This window comes from Phyllobates terribilis, unplaced genomic scaffold, assembly GCF_046119375.1.
Source record: "Phyllobates terribilis strain yellow unplaced genomic scaffold, ASM4611937v1 Scaffold_3__8_contigs__length_932513732, whole genome shotgun sequence".
In the NCBI taxonomy this organism is placed as follows: domain Eukaryota; kingdom Metazoa; phylum Chordata; class Amphibia; order Anura; family Dendrobatidae; genus Phyllobates; species Phyllobates terribilis.
Window position 1 is genome coordinate 730,206,208 of NW_027362763.1, and position 16,013 is coordinate 730,222,220.

At 43.8% G+C, this 16,013-nt stretch overlaps 1 protein-coding gene across 1 annotated transcript in view; it reads right to left on the reverse strand.

Moving 5' to 3' along the window:
• Positions 1-16,013, reverse strand: part of LHCGR (luteinizing hormone/choriogonadotropin receptor) — a 364,204-nt gene that overhangs the window by 130,954 nt on the left and 217,237 nt on the right. The window contains exons 3-4 of the mRNA XM_073672096.1: positions 6,742-6,816; positions 2,606-2,680 (exon numbers count right to left, since the gene is read on the reverse strand). Coding sequence (XP_073528197.1) covers positions 2,606-2,680; positions 6,742-6,816 — 150 coding nt within the window. The remainder of the gene's footprint in view (positions 1-2,605; positions 2,681-6,741; positions 6,817-16,013) is intronic.

Genomic DNA, 16,013 nt, shown 5'->3' on the forward strand with positions numbered 1-16,013 from the left:
TCAGCTGGTCCCCTAGAACCTGGTGAGCAAGTCCTAAAGCGAAAAAGAAGGCTACATAAGTTGGACGACCAGTGGGAATGGGAACCCTACACCGTACTGCATTCTGACCACGACAACCCAAAGGTGTGCGTAATCACCAAGGACGGAGGAGAAACCACTAGTGTCGTCTCCAGAGACCACCTCAAAAGATGCCCCGAGCAACTCCGTAGTGCAGAAGAGGATCAGAGTGACCTTGAACCCGCAGAGGACAAGGAAGAAATGATCAGCACCGTTCTCGGAGAGTTCCCTCAGTCCTGGACTCGCATAAATGATGCTATAGTGGTACCCGTCCTGCATTTCCTGCAACCGGCACAGCAACAACCAACACCAGAGCCGGAAGGTGAAGAGGAGCAAGCGGTTCCAGAGGCAGAAGAGCCTGTACCAGCAGCCCAGGAGAGTCAACCCTCTGCTGACAGTGAGCCTGCCATGCCTGCGGTAAGCCAAAGAACCCGCAGACAGCTGCCTGCCCTACCTGTACACCCAGCTGGTAGCTGTACCCCTAACGCTAGTGGGGAAAGCCAGGTTAGTCCACCACCAGACAGTGGGTTAAGGAGGTCAACCAGGAGCACAAAGGGACAGATACCCGCTCGCTGGAGAATATAGAGCGTACTAAAATTGTAAATAACCCTGTTGCCAAATGTTGAAATGTTTGCAAAGTTACCTGCATGTTTATTAATAGTGTGTTTCAGTTTCTTGCAGCCACCGTAAGGACTCAAAGGTTATGGACTTTTTATAACCAGGACCTTGTATGGACTGCGTTCGGAGCCTAACCCAGGAATGAACTGAGACTGTGAAGGACTTGGGGTAGGACAGACCCCCACCTGGTAAAGGCTCCCCGTTGTTTTGGTGATATGGACACCTGGTCACAGACCACACTGTGACCTTAAGAACTCAATTTGTGCGTCGTCTGTCTATTAATGTTTTATTGTTGTGCATATTGTCTTTGTTTATTGTTTAGTCCCGGAGTACTAAATTTCACTAGGGGGGAATGTGTCACCCTGACCTGGATGCCACAAGTGTAATTAAAGCTGTGTCTGAGAGCAAGGGGGAGGTTCTCTGGTCAGGGGAACATTAGCATGCAATGCCTCCTGTCTCAGGCCAGTAGGGGGAGCAGGCTGCCCCTATAAAAGCTGGTACTGGGGACAGGGTTAGAGAGAACTGGATTGCCTGTCTCAGCACTGAGACGTGTCCCAAGAGTGGAGCAGGGACAGACAGTTGATTGCACCTAAGAGGAAGTGTGGCAGGAGAGAGCCACAAGCCAGAGACAAGAGGCGAAGAGAGCCTGTCTTGGCAGAGAAAAGACTTAATTTTACCAGACTTTGGTGTCTGAGGCTGGAAGGATTCCACATCCCCCAGCAGAGAACCAGTCCGCAAGGGACTGTACATTCCTTGGCCTAAGAAGCCTGGAGGCCCTGCCACAACCGAAGGGACCAGTAAAGCCATACAAGGCTGGGAGCAGAAAGGAACCCACGTCGCAGACCATACAGGCGAGAAAGCACGGAAAGCTCGGAAACATGGGCTGTTATCCTATCAGGAGGAGATAGTCAGAAGGAGCGCAGAAAGCACGGTAGGCCTACACCCTCACCCTGACCAGGGCCAATTTCCCCGTTGCTCTCAGACATCCAGGTCCCCTCCTAGCTGGGACTGTTTGTGGGTCAGTTTGTCTGTTTAGTAAAGACCCTGGATTGCAACCTGTTGTCTGTGTGCTCCTTGCTCCTCCAGCACTATCAGCACCGGGACTCTCACTACCATCACTCCCACCATCCACTATACTGCCCTGGGGCCGCACTCTTCCCGTGGGGAGTCACACTACCATAGCTGCACACCTCATCAGCCCCAGCGGTCTGCATGCAGCGGCGGTTCCTAATAACCGCAATCCACGGGTGGCGTAGTCGGACATAATCAATATAACGGACTACCACTGGCCTGACCACCCTGAGCCACGGAACCGGGTTGCCACTACTACTCCCATCGTTCCCTATTGCCCGGATCCGAGTGCCCCACGGCCCAGGGGGCGAGTCAATACCATCTGTGAATGCCGTGTTTTGCAAAAAGTGTTGTACCTGTAATCCCCTGTTTCTAAGGCCGCGCTGAACAAGTAAACTGGACTGTTTTGTTTTTTAAGAACGGTGTACTCTTTTATTCACATCGCAGAGGATCTGCACCCGTCTGAACTCAGGATGAAAGTGAGTAAAGACTTCCACAGCATACAGCCCAAACTACAGCACCCCACACACACCGAGGGACAACTATGTCCCCATATTTCTGTAGCGGACCGGGGTGATGAAGAAAACACTGTGACATTTGACCATGACTACCACCCTGCCCCCCGTTACACACTGTTAGGCAGTAGTAGGTCCGATATCATGACCCCAGGTTGAAAAGTACTGACTTTCGTATAGCAATGGAAAGTGGCACGTCCATTAGGATATGAAAAGTCAATGAGATGACGAGACGGGTTATTGTATATTTTGTCTTGTGGACTGGAATTTTACACATTCAGTGTATGCAGAAAAGTCTATACAACTACAGGTTACAGAATTTAATGGTAAAGTAAATTTCTTACAAGTATTTTAATTTTGGTAGATTTCCAAAGGCTCCGTGCCCAATATGGACCAGGTTTTTTGTGTTTCTGATTGTTCTAAAATTAGAAGAAAAAAAAAGATTAGAATAATATTATTTTTCAGGTTAGACCTCTGATGGATTCATGCGTTATTGAAAGGTGGTGTCCAGGATTAAGCAGTATTATTAGACTGGTCTTAATTGGCCATGTTACTCAAGATATACTAACATTCTTATATCTTGTAAATTTTTATCATACATTTGCTTACTATATCGATTATGTTGTACAGCTCCACACAATAGTTAACGAAGTTAACCTCATCATGAGGCCACTTCCAATAGCAGAGCTGGCACAATGCTATACAGCTCCTGATCTACCCGATGAAGAGACCACATTACAAGGACACATTTCTGCTTTATGCAGCTGAGCACTATGCACATATAGCAAGAGACCTCTCAGTCTAGCTGAGTGGGTGACCAAATGCTGTCGTGGGCACACCTCTTGGACTGGTAGTCATCTCATCACCAGCCTCGCCATCAACTATGTTTTCCTCTAAAACTTTGCAGTGGTAAAAAGTAAAATATAGATGTTTGGAAGGCAGGAGCAAATCTTTGAGTCATGCTGCCTGTGGATCGACAACATGAATTATGTGACAACTTCCATTTATAAAGTCCATATTGTCTTATAGGATTGCTACTTCCAATAGATGGCAATAGAGACATTGCTCTCTTCCTCTGAGGCTATATGGATGCTTCTCTCAGCAGTGCCAACATGGGGTCTCCTTAGGGAGGAACTTTACCCATTAGAATAACCTTAAGGAGATGTTTTACCCCTTAGAATCAATTAAAAAATGCTCCCTTGTGTAGATATTGCTGTTGCATACTTGTCATGGTGCCACCATGCTGTTATTTTGATTTTTTACTAGAAATGTCCATGTAATGTGTACAGCGCCTGTGGTTATACAGTGCCTACAAGTAGTATTCAACCCCCTGCAGATTTAGCTGGTTGACACATGCGGAATTAACTTGGCATTGTGACATTTGTACTGTAGATCAGCCTGGAAGTGGGAAATGCACTGCAGCAAATTTATTTTTTTTTTTAAACGTTAAAAGTTAATTCAGAGTGTCATTTATTATTCAACCCCTCAAACCACAAGAATTCTGTTTGGTCCCCCTAAAGTATTAAGAAGTAGTTCAGGCACCAAGAATAATGAGCTTCACATGTGTGGATTAAAGATCTCTTTTGCCAGCCTTTTCTGACTATTTAAGACCCTCCCCAAACTTGTGAACAGAACTCAGACATGGTCAACATGGGAAAGACAAAGGAGCATTCCAAGGCCATCAGAGACAAGATCGTGGAGGGTCACAAGGCTGGCAAGGGGTACAAAATCCTTTCCAAGGAGTTGGGCCTACCTGTCTCCACTGTTGGGAGCATCATCCGTAAGTGGAAGGCTTATGGAACTACAGTTAGCCTTCCACGGCCTGGACAGCCTTTGAAAGTGTCCTCCCGTGCCGAGGCCAGGCTTGTCCAAAGAGTCAAGGCTAACCCAAGGACAACAAGGAAGGAGCTCCGGGAAGATCTCATGGCAGTGGGGACATTGGTTTCAGTCAATACCATAAGTAACGTACTCCACCGCAATGGTCTCCGTTCCAGACGAGCCCGTAAGGTACCTTTACTTTCAAAGCGTCATGTCAAGGCTCGTCTACAGTTTGCTCATGATCACTTGGAGGACTCTGAGACAGACTGGTTCAAGGTTCTATGGTCTGATGAGACCAAGATCGAGATCTTTGGTGCCAACCACACACGTGACGTTTGGAGACTGGAGGGCACTGCATACGACCCCAAGAATACCATCCCTACAGTCAAGCATGGTGGTGGCAGCATCATGCTGTGGGGCTGTTTCTCAGCCAAGGGGCCTGGCCATCTGGTCCACATCCATGGGAAGATGGATAGCACGGCCTACCTGGAGATTTTGGCCAAGAACCTCCGCTCCTCCATCAAGGATCTTAAGATGGGTTGTAATTTCATCTTCCAACAAGACAACGACCCAAAGCACACAGCCAAGAAAACCAAGGCCTGGTTCAAGAGGGAAAAAGTCAAGGTGTTGGAGTGGCCTAGTCAGCCTCCTGACCTTAACCCAATTGAAAACTTGTGGAAGGAGCTCAAGAATAAAGTCCACATGAGACACCCAAAGAACCTAGATAACTTGGAGAAGATCTGCATGGAGGAGTGGGCCAAGATAACTCCACAGACCTGTGCCGGCCTGATCAGGTCTTATAAAAGACGATTATTAGCTGTAATTGCAAACAAGGGTTATTCCACAAAATATTAAACATATGGGTTGTATAATAATTGACCCACACTTTTATGTTTAAAATGTAATAAAATTCAACTGAGCAACATAACTTTTTGGTTTGTAAGATTTATGCTTCTGTTCATAAAACCTACTCTCGTTTGCAGTTTGAAGGCTCTAACTTATTTGCATCTTATCAAACCAGCTAAATCTGCAGGGGGTTGAATACTACTTGTAGGCACTGTACATACCCCGTATCTCAGGTAAGCTGTTAGAATGCTCTTGTACCCGAGCAGCGTGAAATGACTGTACATTCCAGGCAATCGGAGAATCAGCACATTGGAAATGCCTTGTACTCACCAGCACTGGATACGTTATGTGGAATCAAAATTACAGCAGGGGACGCAATAGTAATTATGTAACAACAGTTTCTACTGAAAACATGGAGCTTTTTCTTAAAATCAAAGGATCTCAAAGGGGTTTTCCCACGAACGAAAGTTCATTTTAATCAATAGATCCTGGAATAATAAGAAGTTAAACAATTGGATGTGTTTAAAAAAATGTTCCTATGCTGAGATAATCTTATAAATGTGCCCCTGCTGTGTACTGTGTAATGGCTGTGTCTGACCATACAGGAACATGGTCTGATCATACCACAGCTCCTGGGCAGGGCAGGAAACAAAAAGATATTACAGACATTACAGCAGGGGATCACAGCTGATTCTTTTTGTGAGGTAAAACATTTCCCTGCCTGTTTTTAAACAATATTTTACTTCAAAGAAAGAATCAGCTGTGATCCCCTGCTGTAATGTCTATATACTCTCTTTTGCTGTAATCTCTGTATACTCTTTTGCTTCCTCCCCTGCCCAGGAGCTGTGGTATGATCAGACTATGTCCCTGTACATAGCCATTACACAGTACACAGCAGGGACACATTTATAAGATTATCTCAGCACAGGAACATTTTATTTAAACACATCCAATTGTGGAACCTATTATCATTCCAAGATCTATTGATTAAAATGAACTTTTGTTCATGGGAAAACCCCTTTAAGTTCAAATTTGGTTTAAATGTAATCGGGTGATATGCCCTTTAAGGGGTATTCCAATGTATAAAACTTATCATTCATCTACTGAATATGCGATAATTTTTACTTTGTGGTGGGTACCGCTGCTGGGACCCCCACTGATTGGCAGAGTGGGAACTTGTGGCTGCTGTAGTACAGCTAGAGACATACGTCCCCTGTGCTATCAATTGGTGGGGTTCCTAGTGAAAAGACCCACAATGATTTAGAAAGTATCACCCATTGAGTGGATTCTGTAGGTGATAATTTTTGTACACTAGAATTCCCATGTAACTTTCTTGCCTAATTAAATGTAGTAAATAATAGTAGGGGGACAATCAGTGCCTCCAGTTATTGGCTTTAAAGGGTTTGTCAGCTTTGGACAATCTATTTTTGTTAGAAGGGTCCCTTGATGATAAACGGATCCCATGGTGATCACATTGTGTCCCCACCATTCAACTATATTCTGTGGAGCAACCTAGTATCAATTATTGTATTGCACTGCAGCACCCCCATAGGAGAAGTGCAGCATTACAACTTATACTGAAAATGCACAGTTCACTCAGACTAATATAAACCTCAGCGCTCCCCAATAAGAAAACAAGAATTATTTAGCCAACAGCCATAACTATTGTTATGTTAGTCCTTGATGAAAGGGGCAGATACTTTTCATATTACAGTATCATTTTATTCTTACGTGTCTCCTATTCTATTTATTCTTTGACTTAAGTGTGTAAACTACAGATATGTAGTGGAAATAAAAAAAAAGCAATTGCACTTACAATTCTGTCAGGTTGAGAAGTTTGGCAAATGCGTGATTATGAATACTTTCCAGTGAATCGCTTTGAGATATTGCTCTGTAACAAAAATAGAAAAAAAATAAAGATGAAAAAGTATAGTTTATAAAGTTTCAGGTTATAACAAGTTTTGTGCAATAAAATCATATTCTTTGATCTCACTTGGGAAACTTATATGATTTATTTTTCTCTATGTTACTGCCAGGTTATACATAGAGAAACTACATTTACCAACCAGATTTATGAAAAGTGTTACCCATCATACTGCACCTCCGCATTATGTCCAAGACCACAATAATGGGAACCTGTAATATTTTTTTTTTTTACCTGCAGCCATAGAGGTAATCTGCAGGCAAATAACGTTTTAAATATGTGTGACAGACAGTGTTGAGCGATACCTTCCGATATCGGGAAATATCGGATCGGATTGGATCGGACCGATACCCAAAAAATATCGGATATCGCCGATTTCGATACCGGAAACCAATGCAAGTCAATGGGACACAAATATCGGAATGAAAATAAACCCTTTCTTTCCTTGTAGGTTAATTCTACATGAAGGAAAACTACTAAGAATAATGTAGAATGTATTACATGAAAAACCGGCAATTCAGCAGCGGCATACACCGGTACCCGACAATTTAGAACAGAAAGAATAGAGCATCACACATAGATTAGGTAGATAGAAACATGTAAGTCACATATATAAGAAGTACAGTGACAGTGTTGCTTACCATACTTGTCATTTAGTGTTAAAGGATTTACTAAAAAAAATAATAGTGTTTTCATGCACCGTCTCTTTAAAAAAGCCGGCCGGCAATTCAGCATCGGTACCTGACTACCTGACAATTTAGAATAGAAAGAATAGAGCATCACACATAGATTAGATACATAGAAACATGTCAGTCACATATATAAGAAGTACAGTGATAGTGTTGATTACTGTACTTGTCATTTAGTGTTAAAATAAAGGATTTATTAAAAAAAAATTTGGCGTGGGGTTCCCCGTAATTTTAGTCTTTAGCGGAGGTTAAGCAGACGGCTGGGGCAGATGTTTGAAGCCTGGGAAGGGGGTAATACCCACGGAGCTTCCCAGGCTACTAATATCAGCCCCCAGCTGAATACCTAGCCTTTACTAGCTATTAAAATGGTGGACCCCCCAAAAAATGACGTAGGGTCCCCCCTATTTTAATAGCTAGCAAAGGCTAGGCAGCCAGCTGGGGGCTGATATTAATAGCCCAGGAAGGGTGCCATGAATATTGGCCCCATCCCAGGCCAGAAACACCAGCCGTCAGCCGCCCCAGAAATGACGCATCCATAGGACCAGCTGCCTAGTTGTACCTGGCTGGACACAAAAATAGGGCGAAGCCCCACGTATTTTTTTTTTTAATTATTTCATGAAATTCATGAATTAATTAAAAAAAAGGGTTCCCCTATATTGTTGTGTCCGGCCAGGTACAAATAGGCAGCTGGTGGTTGGGGGCAGCCCGTTCCTGCCTGCTGTACCTGGCTGGACACAAAAATAGGGCGAAGCCCCACGGCAATTTTTTTTAAATGATTTCATGAAATAATTAAAAAAAGGGCTTCCCTGTATTTTTGTTCCCAGCCAGGTACAAATAGGCACCTGGGGGTTTGGGGCAGCCCGTTCCTGCCTGCTGTACCTGGCTGGGCACAAAAATAGGGCGAAGCCCCACGCATTTTTTTTTTTAATGATTTCATGAAATTCATGAAATAATAAAAAAAAGGGCTTCCCTATATTGTTGTGTCCGGCCAGGTACAAATAGGCATCCATTCCTGGATGCTGTACCTGGCTGGCATACAAAAATATGGCGAAGCCCACGTCCAAATTTTTAAGAAAAATTAATTAAATAATAATAAAAAAAAATAATAATTTAGGGACTGCATCTTTATTAACCCCTCACGTGGAGGGGTTAATAAAGATGCAGTCGCTAAATGTGTTTTTTTTTTAATTTTTTATTTAATTTTTCACCAAAAATTTGATGTGGCTGGATCGCAGCCGAAAGCTGCCATCCAGCTTGCCATGCCGCAGACACTGAGAAGCGCAGGCATGCTTGCGCTTCTCAGTGTCTGGCTGTGACGGCATAAAGATGAGCCAAGGTCATGTCCAATGAACTCAGCTCACCTCATGCACGTCACTGACAGCATGGGAGAATTCTACTGCGCATGCGGTGAGCGTGAGAGAATTCTCCTGCGCATGCGGTGAGCGCAGGAGAATTCTCCCACACTGTCAGTGACGTGCATGAGGTGAGCTCATGTCCAATGAACTCAGCTCACCTCCCACGCTGGATGGCATTGAGATGACAGGCTGGATCGCAGCTGAGTGCTGCCATCCAGCATGCCATCCTTCATAGACACTGCAGAGCGCAGGCATGCTTGCGCTCTGCAGTGTCTCTGAAGGATGAAAAGCTGGATGGCAGCGCTCAGCTGCGATCCAGCCTGTCATCTCAATGCCATCCCAGCGTGGGAGAATTCTCCTGCTGAAGCGCTAAGCGCAGGAGAATTTTCCCACACTGTCAGTGACGTGCATGAGGTGAGCTGAGTTCATTGGACATGACCTCGGCTTATCTTTATGCCGTCACAGCCAGACACTGAAAAGCGCAAGCATGTCTGCACTTCTCAGTGTCTGCGGCATGGCAAGCTGGATGGCAGCTTTCGGCTGCGATCCAGCCTGTCGTGTGAATGTAGCAGAGCTGAAGCTGTCCTGGGAACCATGGAAAGGTAAGGATGAGGTTGCTTTATTATTTTACTTTTATTGCAGAAGACATTGGCTTCAGCTGGAATGGGCGTGATGGTAAGTATGGTTTAATTTGGAACAATAAAGAATTGTGTGTTTATTTCAATTAAAGGACTTTATTCTGGGTGTTTGTGTTTTTTTTTTACTTTGACTATGGGGTTAGTAATGGGGGTGTCTTATAGACGCCTTTCCATTACTAACCTGGGCTTGATGTCAGCTGGCATTATAAGCTGACATCAACCCCAGCCCTATTACCCCACTTCCACCGCTACAGGGCAGTGGGAAGAGCGAGGCTAAGTGCCAGAATTGGCGCATCCTATGGATGCGCCATTTCTTGGGCGGCTGACGGCTGGTGTTTCTGGCCTGGGAGGGGGCCAATATCAGCCCCCAGCTGGCTGCCTAGCCTTTGCTAGCTATTAAAATAGGAGGGACCCTACGTCATTTTTTTTGGGGTCCCCCATTTTAATAGCTAGTAAAGCTAGGTATTCAGCTGGGGGCTGATATTAGTAGCCTGGGAAGCTCCTTGGGTATTACCCCCTTCCCAGGCTTCAAACATCTGCCCCAGCCGTCTGCTTAACCTCCGCTAAAGAGTAAAATTACGGGGAACCCCACGTAAAATTTTTTTTTAATAAATCCTTTATTTTAACACTAAATGACAAGTACAGTAATCAACACTATCACTGTACTTCTTATATATGTGACTGACATGTTTCTATGTATCTAATCTATTTGTGATGCTCTATTCTTTCTATTCTAAATTGTCGGGTACCGATGCTGAATTGCCGGCCGGCTTTTTTAAAGAGACGGTGCATAAAAACACTATTATTTTTTTTAATAAATCCTTTAACACTAAATGACAAGTACAGTAAGCTGAGCGCTGCCATCCAGCTTGTCATCCTTCAGAGACACTGCAGAGCGCAGGCTTTATGGGAACTTCCGATTCCGGTATTCGATATTCTAAAAGTATCGGAACTCAGTATCAGAACTCCGATACCGTGAATATCGGTCGATACCCGATATTTCAGTATCGGAATGCTCAACCCTAGTGACAGACTCACTGGAAGTATGAATGCAGGAGAAAATAATATTATATTCCCCCTGCAACTACTCACTTCCAGTCATTGGGGCAGCACTGGCGACTGTGAGCAGTCAGTGCACTGCACTGAGTGAGATTAGCATTATGGCTGCAGGTAAAACTTTTTTTTTATGACAAGTTCCCTTTAAGTTTTTGGAGGTCCCTGGTCAAAATATTTGGTGGGGACCGCCTTCTAAGGTTTGAGTCTTGACTCTCTTGGCTGGAGCCATCTCTGCTGTTGAACCATTACACTTCCTAAATTCCTTGAGGAACCCCTAAAGGCTATGTTCGCACATTGTAATTTTGCTGTGTTCTTTATGCAAATTAAAAGTTGCTTTTCACATTACCAGCAAAAACGATGCGATTTTAGAAAGCTCATGCCCACGCTTGTTTTTTTATCCATGCTGAATTGGAAAACTTCTGTGTTTTTGAAAACTGCAGCATATCAATTCTTTAAGGATTTTTGTAGCATTTTTTCACGCATAGAAAGCAATGAGTAAGTGCAAATAAGCTGCTATCAGTTTTTGCAGGTACAGCAGGATGTGAAACCCATTTATTTTTGTGAGTTTGTTTCTCCTGATTCCATGTATAGTTTAATTAAACTAGTGATATGTGTTAAAGTAAACAATGCCTCACAAACTCAATGCCCAACCAATGTGTTAAAGTAAACAATGCCTAACCAATTCAAATTTCCCCACTGTTTTTACATTTGCAATTGTATATTTTTTCATGAACTCATATACAGTAACCTTAGTTCATGTCTATACTTCATACATGAATCTAGCAGCTTTGTTCAGAAAAGTCACAATTGTTTTCAGACGTAAAAAACTTTTTCTCCTAAATAATTTGATCAAATTGCTCCAAATGTTTTATGATTTCACATATGTCTTGCATTGGTGTCCTAACACTTTGTATTGTTCATGCTTGAATGATGGAAGCAAAGCTGAACTTTGGGATCCTGAAAAAGAGACGAAAAAATACAGCAAAAATGTAGCAAGAAAAGCAACAAAAAAGGCAGCAAAACCTATGTTTTGGTTGCAGCTTTTTACTCCCAAGAGATCAGGTTTTGGCTGGAGAAAAAAAAACGCAGCAAAAAAGCAATGTGTGAACAAAGCCAACACATCCTGCTGTACCTACGTTTTCTTCACCAAAAATGCTAGAAAAAAAACTGATAGCAGTGTTTTTGCTGTGTTTTTGCACTTACACATTGCTTTCTATGGGTGAAAAACACTGCACAAATGCTGAAAGAATTGACATGCTGCAGTTTTCAAAAAGCTGCAGATTTTCTATTCAGTCAGGAAAAACAAAACAAGTGTGTGCATGAGATGTCTGAAATCTCATAGCTTTTGCTTGTACTGTAAAAATAAGCTTTTAATTTGCAGAAAAATAGCAGCAAAAACGCAACGTGTGATCACAGCCTTAGAATAAACAATGCCTTAATAATTCAATGCCCTACCAATGTGTTAAGCAAACAATACCCGTTGTTTTTACATTTGCAATTGTCTATTCTTTCATGAACTCCTATAACCTTAGTTTATGGCTGTGCTTCATACATGAATCCAGCTGTTTTGTTCAGAATAGTCACTATTTTTTCAGACATAACAATTTTTTCCCTTAAATATTTTTATTAAATTGCCATTTTTCCCAAAACTGTTTTATGGTTTCATATACATCTCGTATTGGTGGCCTAACACCTTATATTGTTTATGCTTTGAAGGTGGAAGCAAAGCTGAACTTTGGGATCATGAAAAATGCAGCAAAAAAGGTACCAAAAAAGCAGCAAGAAAAGCAGTAAAAAAGGCAGCAAAACTTTTGTTTTGGCTGTAGCTTTTTTACTGCCAAAAGACCATGTTTCGCTGCAGAAAAAAAAACACAGCAAAAAAGAGCTTGAACATAATAATAATAATAATAATCTTTATTTATATAGTGCCAACATATTCCGCAGTGCTTTACAATTCAGAGGTTCATATACAACAGTCATAAGTAACATAGCTAAAGATAATAAAGCAAAAATAATGACGCCCCTGTTCGTAAGAGCTTACAATCTACAATGAGGTGGGGGGGGGGGGTGACACAAAGTACAGGGGCTTATTTTCAATGATGGTCCAGCCATCTTGAGGGGATGAGGGATAGATAAAGGCTGCATGAGCTCATCACCGGCCAGTATCTGTAGTGCTTTTGGGTGCGGTGGAGTTTGGTGGAAACTTATGTTTGGAGAAATAATCAATAGGCTATAAAAATATAAAAAGGACTTCGATTAGGGAACGTGATAGGCCGCCCTAAACAGGTGTGTTTTTAGGGAATGCCTAAAACTGTGTAAGTTATGGCTCGTCCTAATTTCTTGGGGTAGAGCATTCCAAAGAATAGGTGCAGCTCGGGAGAAGTCTTGGAGCCAGGAGTGGGCGGTACGGATTAGTGCGGATGTTAGTCGAAAGTCGCTTGCTGTGCGTAGAGAACGGGTAGGCCGATAAGCAGAAATGAGGGAAGAGATGTAGGGGGGTGCTACACTGTGGAGAACTTTGTGGGTGAGAACAAGCTATTTAAATTGGATCCTGTAATTAATGAACAGCCAGTGCGGTGACTGGCATAGAGCGGAAGCGTCTGAGTAACGATTAGCCAGATAGATGACCCTAACTGCAGCATTAAGGATGGACTGGAGAGGGGAAAGACGAGTGAGGGGGAGGCCAATTAATAGAGAGTTACAGTAGTCAAGGCCGGAGTGGATCAGGGCAACTGTGAGGGTTTTTGTTGTTTCCAAGGTAAGAAAGGGGCGAATTCTAGAGCGGGCAAGAGATTGTATATGGGAGGTGAAGGAAAGATTGGTGTGAAGCACAACGCCCAGACAGCGCGCCTGCTGGCTCGGCGTTATTGTGGTGCCAACACGGAGAGGGAGATGTCAGATTTAGGGAGGTGAGTAGATGGCGGGAGCAGAAAAAGTTCAGTTTTGGAAAGGTTGAGTTTCAGATAGAGAGCGGACATGATGTTGGAAACTGCGGCCAGACAGTCACTGGTGTTCTGTAGTACAGTGGGGGTAAGGCCAGGGGATGAGGTGTATAGTTGTGTGTCATCAGCATAAAGATGGCACTGAAAGCCAAATTTGCTGATGGTCTGTCCAATTGGGGCTGTGTAGAGAGAGAAGAGAAGAAGGCCAAGGACTCAACCCTAAGGAACCCCAATAGTGAGAGGAAGGGGGGAAGAAGTGGAGCCAGCGAACGATACACTGAAAGAGCAGTCAGATAGGTAGGAAGAGAACCAGGAGAGAGCAGTGTCCTTTATGCCGATTGAGTGGAGCATAGAGTGTAGGAGGTGGTGGTCAATGGTGTCGAAAGCTGCAGAGAGGTCAAGAAGAATGAGCAGAGAGTAGACACCATTACGTTTTGCTGTCAGAAGGTCATTGGTCACTTTGATGAGTGCTGTTTCTGTAGAATGTAGGGGGCGGAAGCCGGACTGTGATGGGTCTAGAAGAGAGTGAATGGAGAGGTAACGGGTAAGGCAGTAGTAGACCAGGCGCTCCAAGAGTTTTGGAGATGAAGGGCAGATTGGAGACTGGTCTGTAGTTTGTTCCGGAAGGGTCAAGAGAGGGCTTTTTTTAATAATGGAGTAATGATAGAGTGTTTGAAGGAGGAGGGGAAGATACCAGAAGAGAGGGAGAGGTTGAAGATTTTAGTTAGGTGAATAGTGACAACTGAAGAGAGAGACTGGAGTAGATGTGAGGGAATGGGGTCAGTGGTGCATGTAATGGGATGAGAAGAAGAGAGGAGCCTGGAGACTTCTTCTTCTGTGACTGGGTCAAATGTGGAGAGTGATCTAGAGGAGATGTGGGGAGGGATGGGAGTCACGGCACTTGGTGGCTGGGAGCTGATTTCCTTATGGATGGTGTCTATTTTCTCCGTGAAGTAGGAGGCCAAGTCCTCAGCACAAATGTCCGTGATGGGGGCCTGCGCTTTAGGACTGAGAAGGGAGTGAAAGGTGTCGAAGAGTTTTTTGGGGTTGTTGGATAGTGAGGAGATCAGGATGGTGAAATAGGACTGTTTGGGGAGGTGAAGGGCAGAGTTATAGGTTTTTAACATAAATTTATAGTGGATAAAGTTTTCTAGTGCGCGAGTTTTCCTCCATAGGCGTTCGACACTTCTAGAGCATCGCTGGAGAAGTCAGGTTTGCGGTGTGAGCCAGGCCTGTTTTACTCTGTGTTTAGAGGTTCTGAGGGTGAGGGGCGCTACTTGGTCCAGGGTGAGTCTGAAAGTGTCATTGTAGTGATTTACAGCCAGATCAGGACAGGAAAAAGAGGAGATTGGGGACAGTGACGAGTGAAGGGAGTCTGTAAGTGTATGAGGGTTAAGGGCTTGTAGATTTCTGAATGTGTGATAGGTAGGAGTGTGCTGGGGCGGGTGAGGATTTGTGAGCGTGAAGGAGAAAATGTTATGATCAGAGAGGGGAAGAGGGGAGTTATCTAGGTAGGGGATTGAACAAAGCTGGACAAAGACCAGATCAAGGGTGTTTCTGTCTTTGTGTGTCTCAGAGGTTGAAAGCTGTGAGAGGCCAAGAAAGTGGTTGAAGATAGAATCTGGGATGCAGATGAGGAGGTAGGGCTGTTTATGGGGATGTTGAAGTCTCCCATGATAAGGTTGGTAAATCTGATGACATGTAGTGCGGCAGCCATGCAGAAAAATGGTCAAGAAACTGACCTACATAGTCTTGTAGGAAGAAGGAAGGTGGGAAACGTGTCAGTATTGGATGCAAGTAACCATTGGTCTCCAGACCTTGCTCCCCCTTATGTAGGAACACTTGGCCAAATGCTCCTGTTGCTGCTGGACCCTCTGAAAACGACTTTTTTCCCTGAGAATAAAAGGATCAGCCGGATTCCAACAGACCTGATTATTCTCTCTCTTGACATCATCTGTTGGAAGAGTCAAGTCGGGAGGCCCCGATATACATTAGACTGTTGGCAATTGCTGCCGATATCTGGGAGCAAGTATGCCCTTTTTATGTGCATCACCACAATAGGAAGTAGTATCCAGCTTCCTGATTCATACTGTGGGGGACCCGCTTTGGCTATGTTGTTACCTGCAGAGGGGCCAACGGCTGAACAACTGTGAAAAAGAACCGTGTGGCAGTTGTCCCTGGTGGTGGTGGACTTTCCAGCACATGCAGCAGGTTGCACCTTCTGGCTTTACCATTACGCTAAGGTCCACAGTGGTGTAACAACATTTTTTACATAGAGAGGACAGGAGGGCCTTGTGCTCAAGATATTAGACATTAAAAAGAATGTATATACAGTGGGGGAAATAAGTATTTGATCTCTTGCTGTTTTTGAAAGTTTGCCCACTGACAAAAGCATGAACAGTCTATAATTTTAAGGGTAGATTAATTTTAACATTGAGAGATAGAATATCCAAGAAAAAATCAAGAAAATCACATTGTATAAAT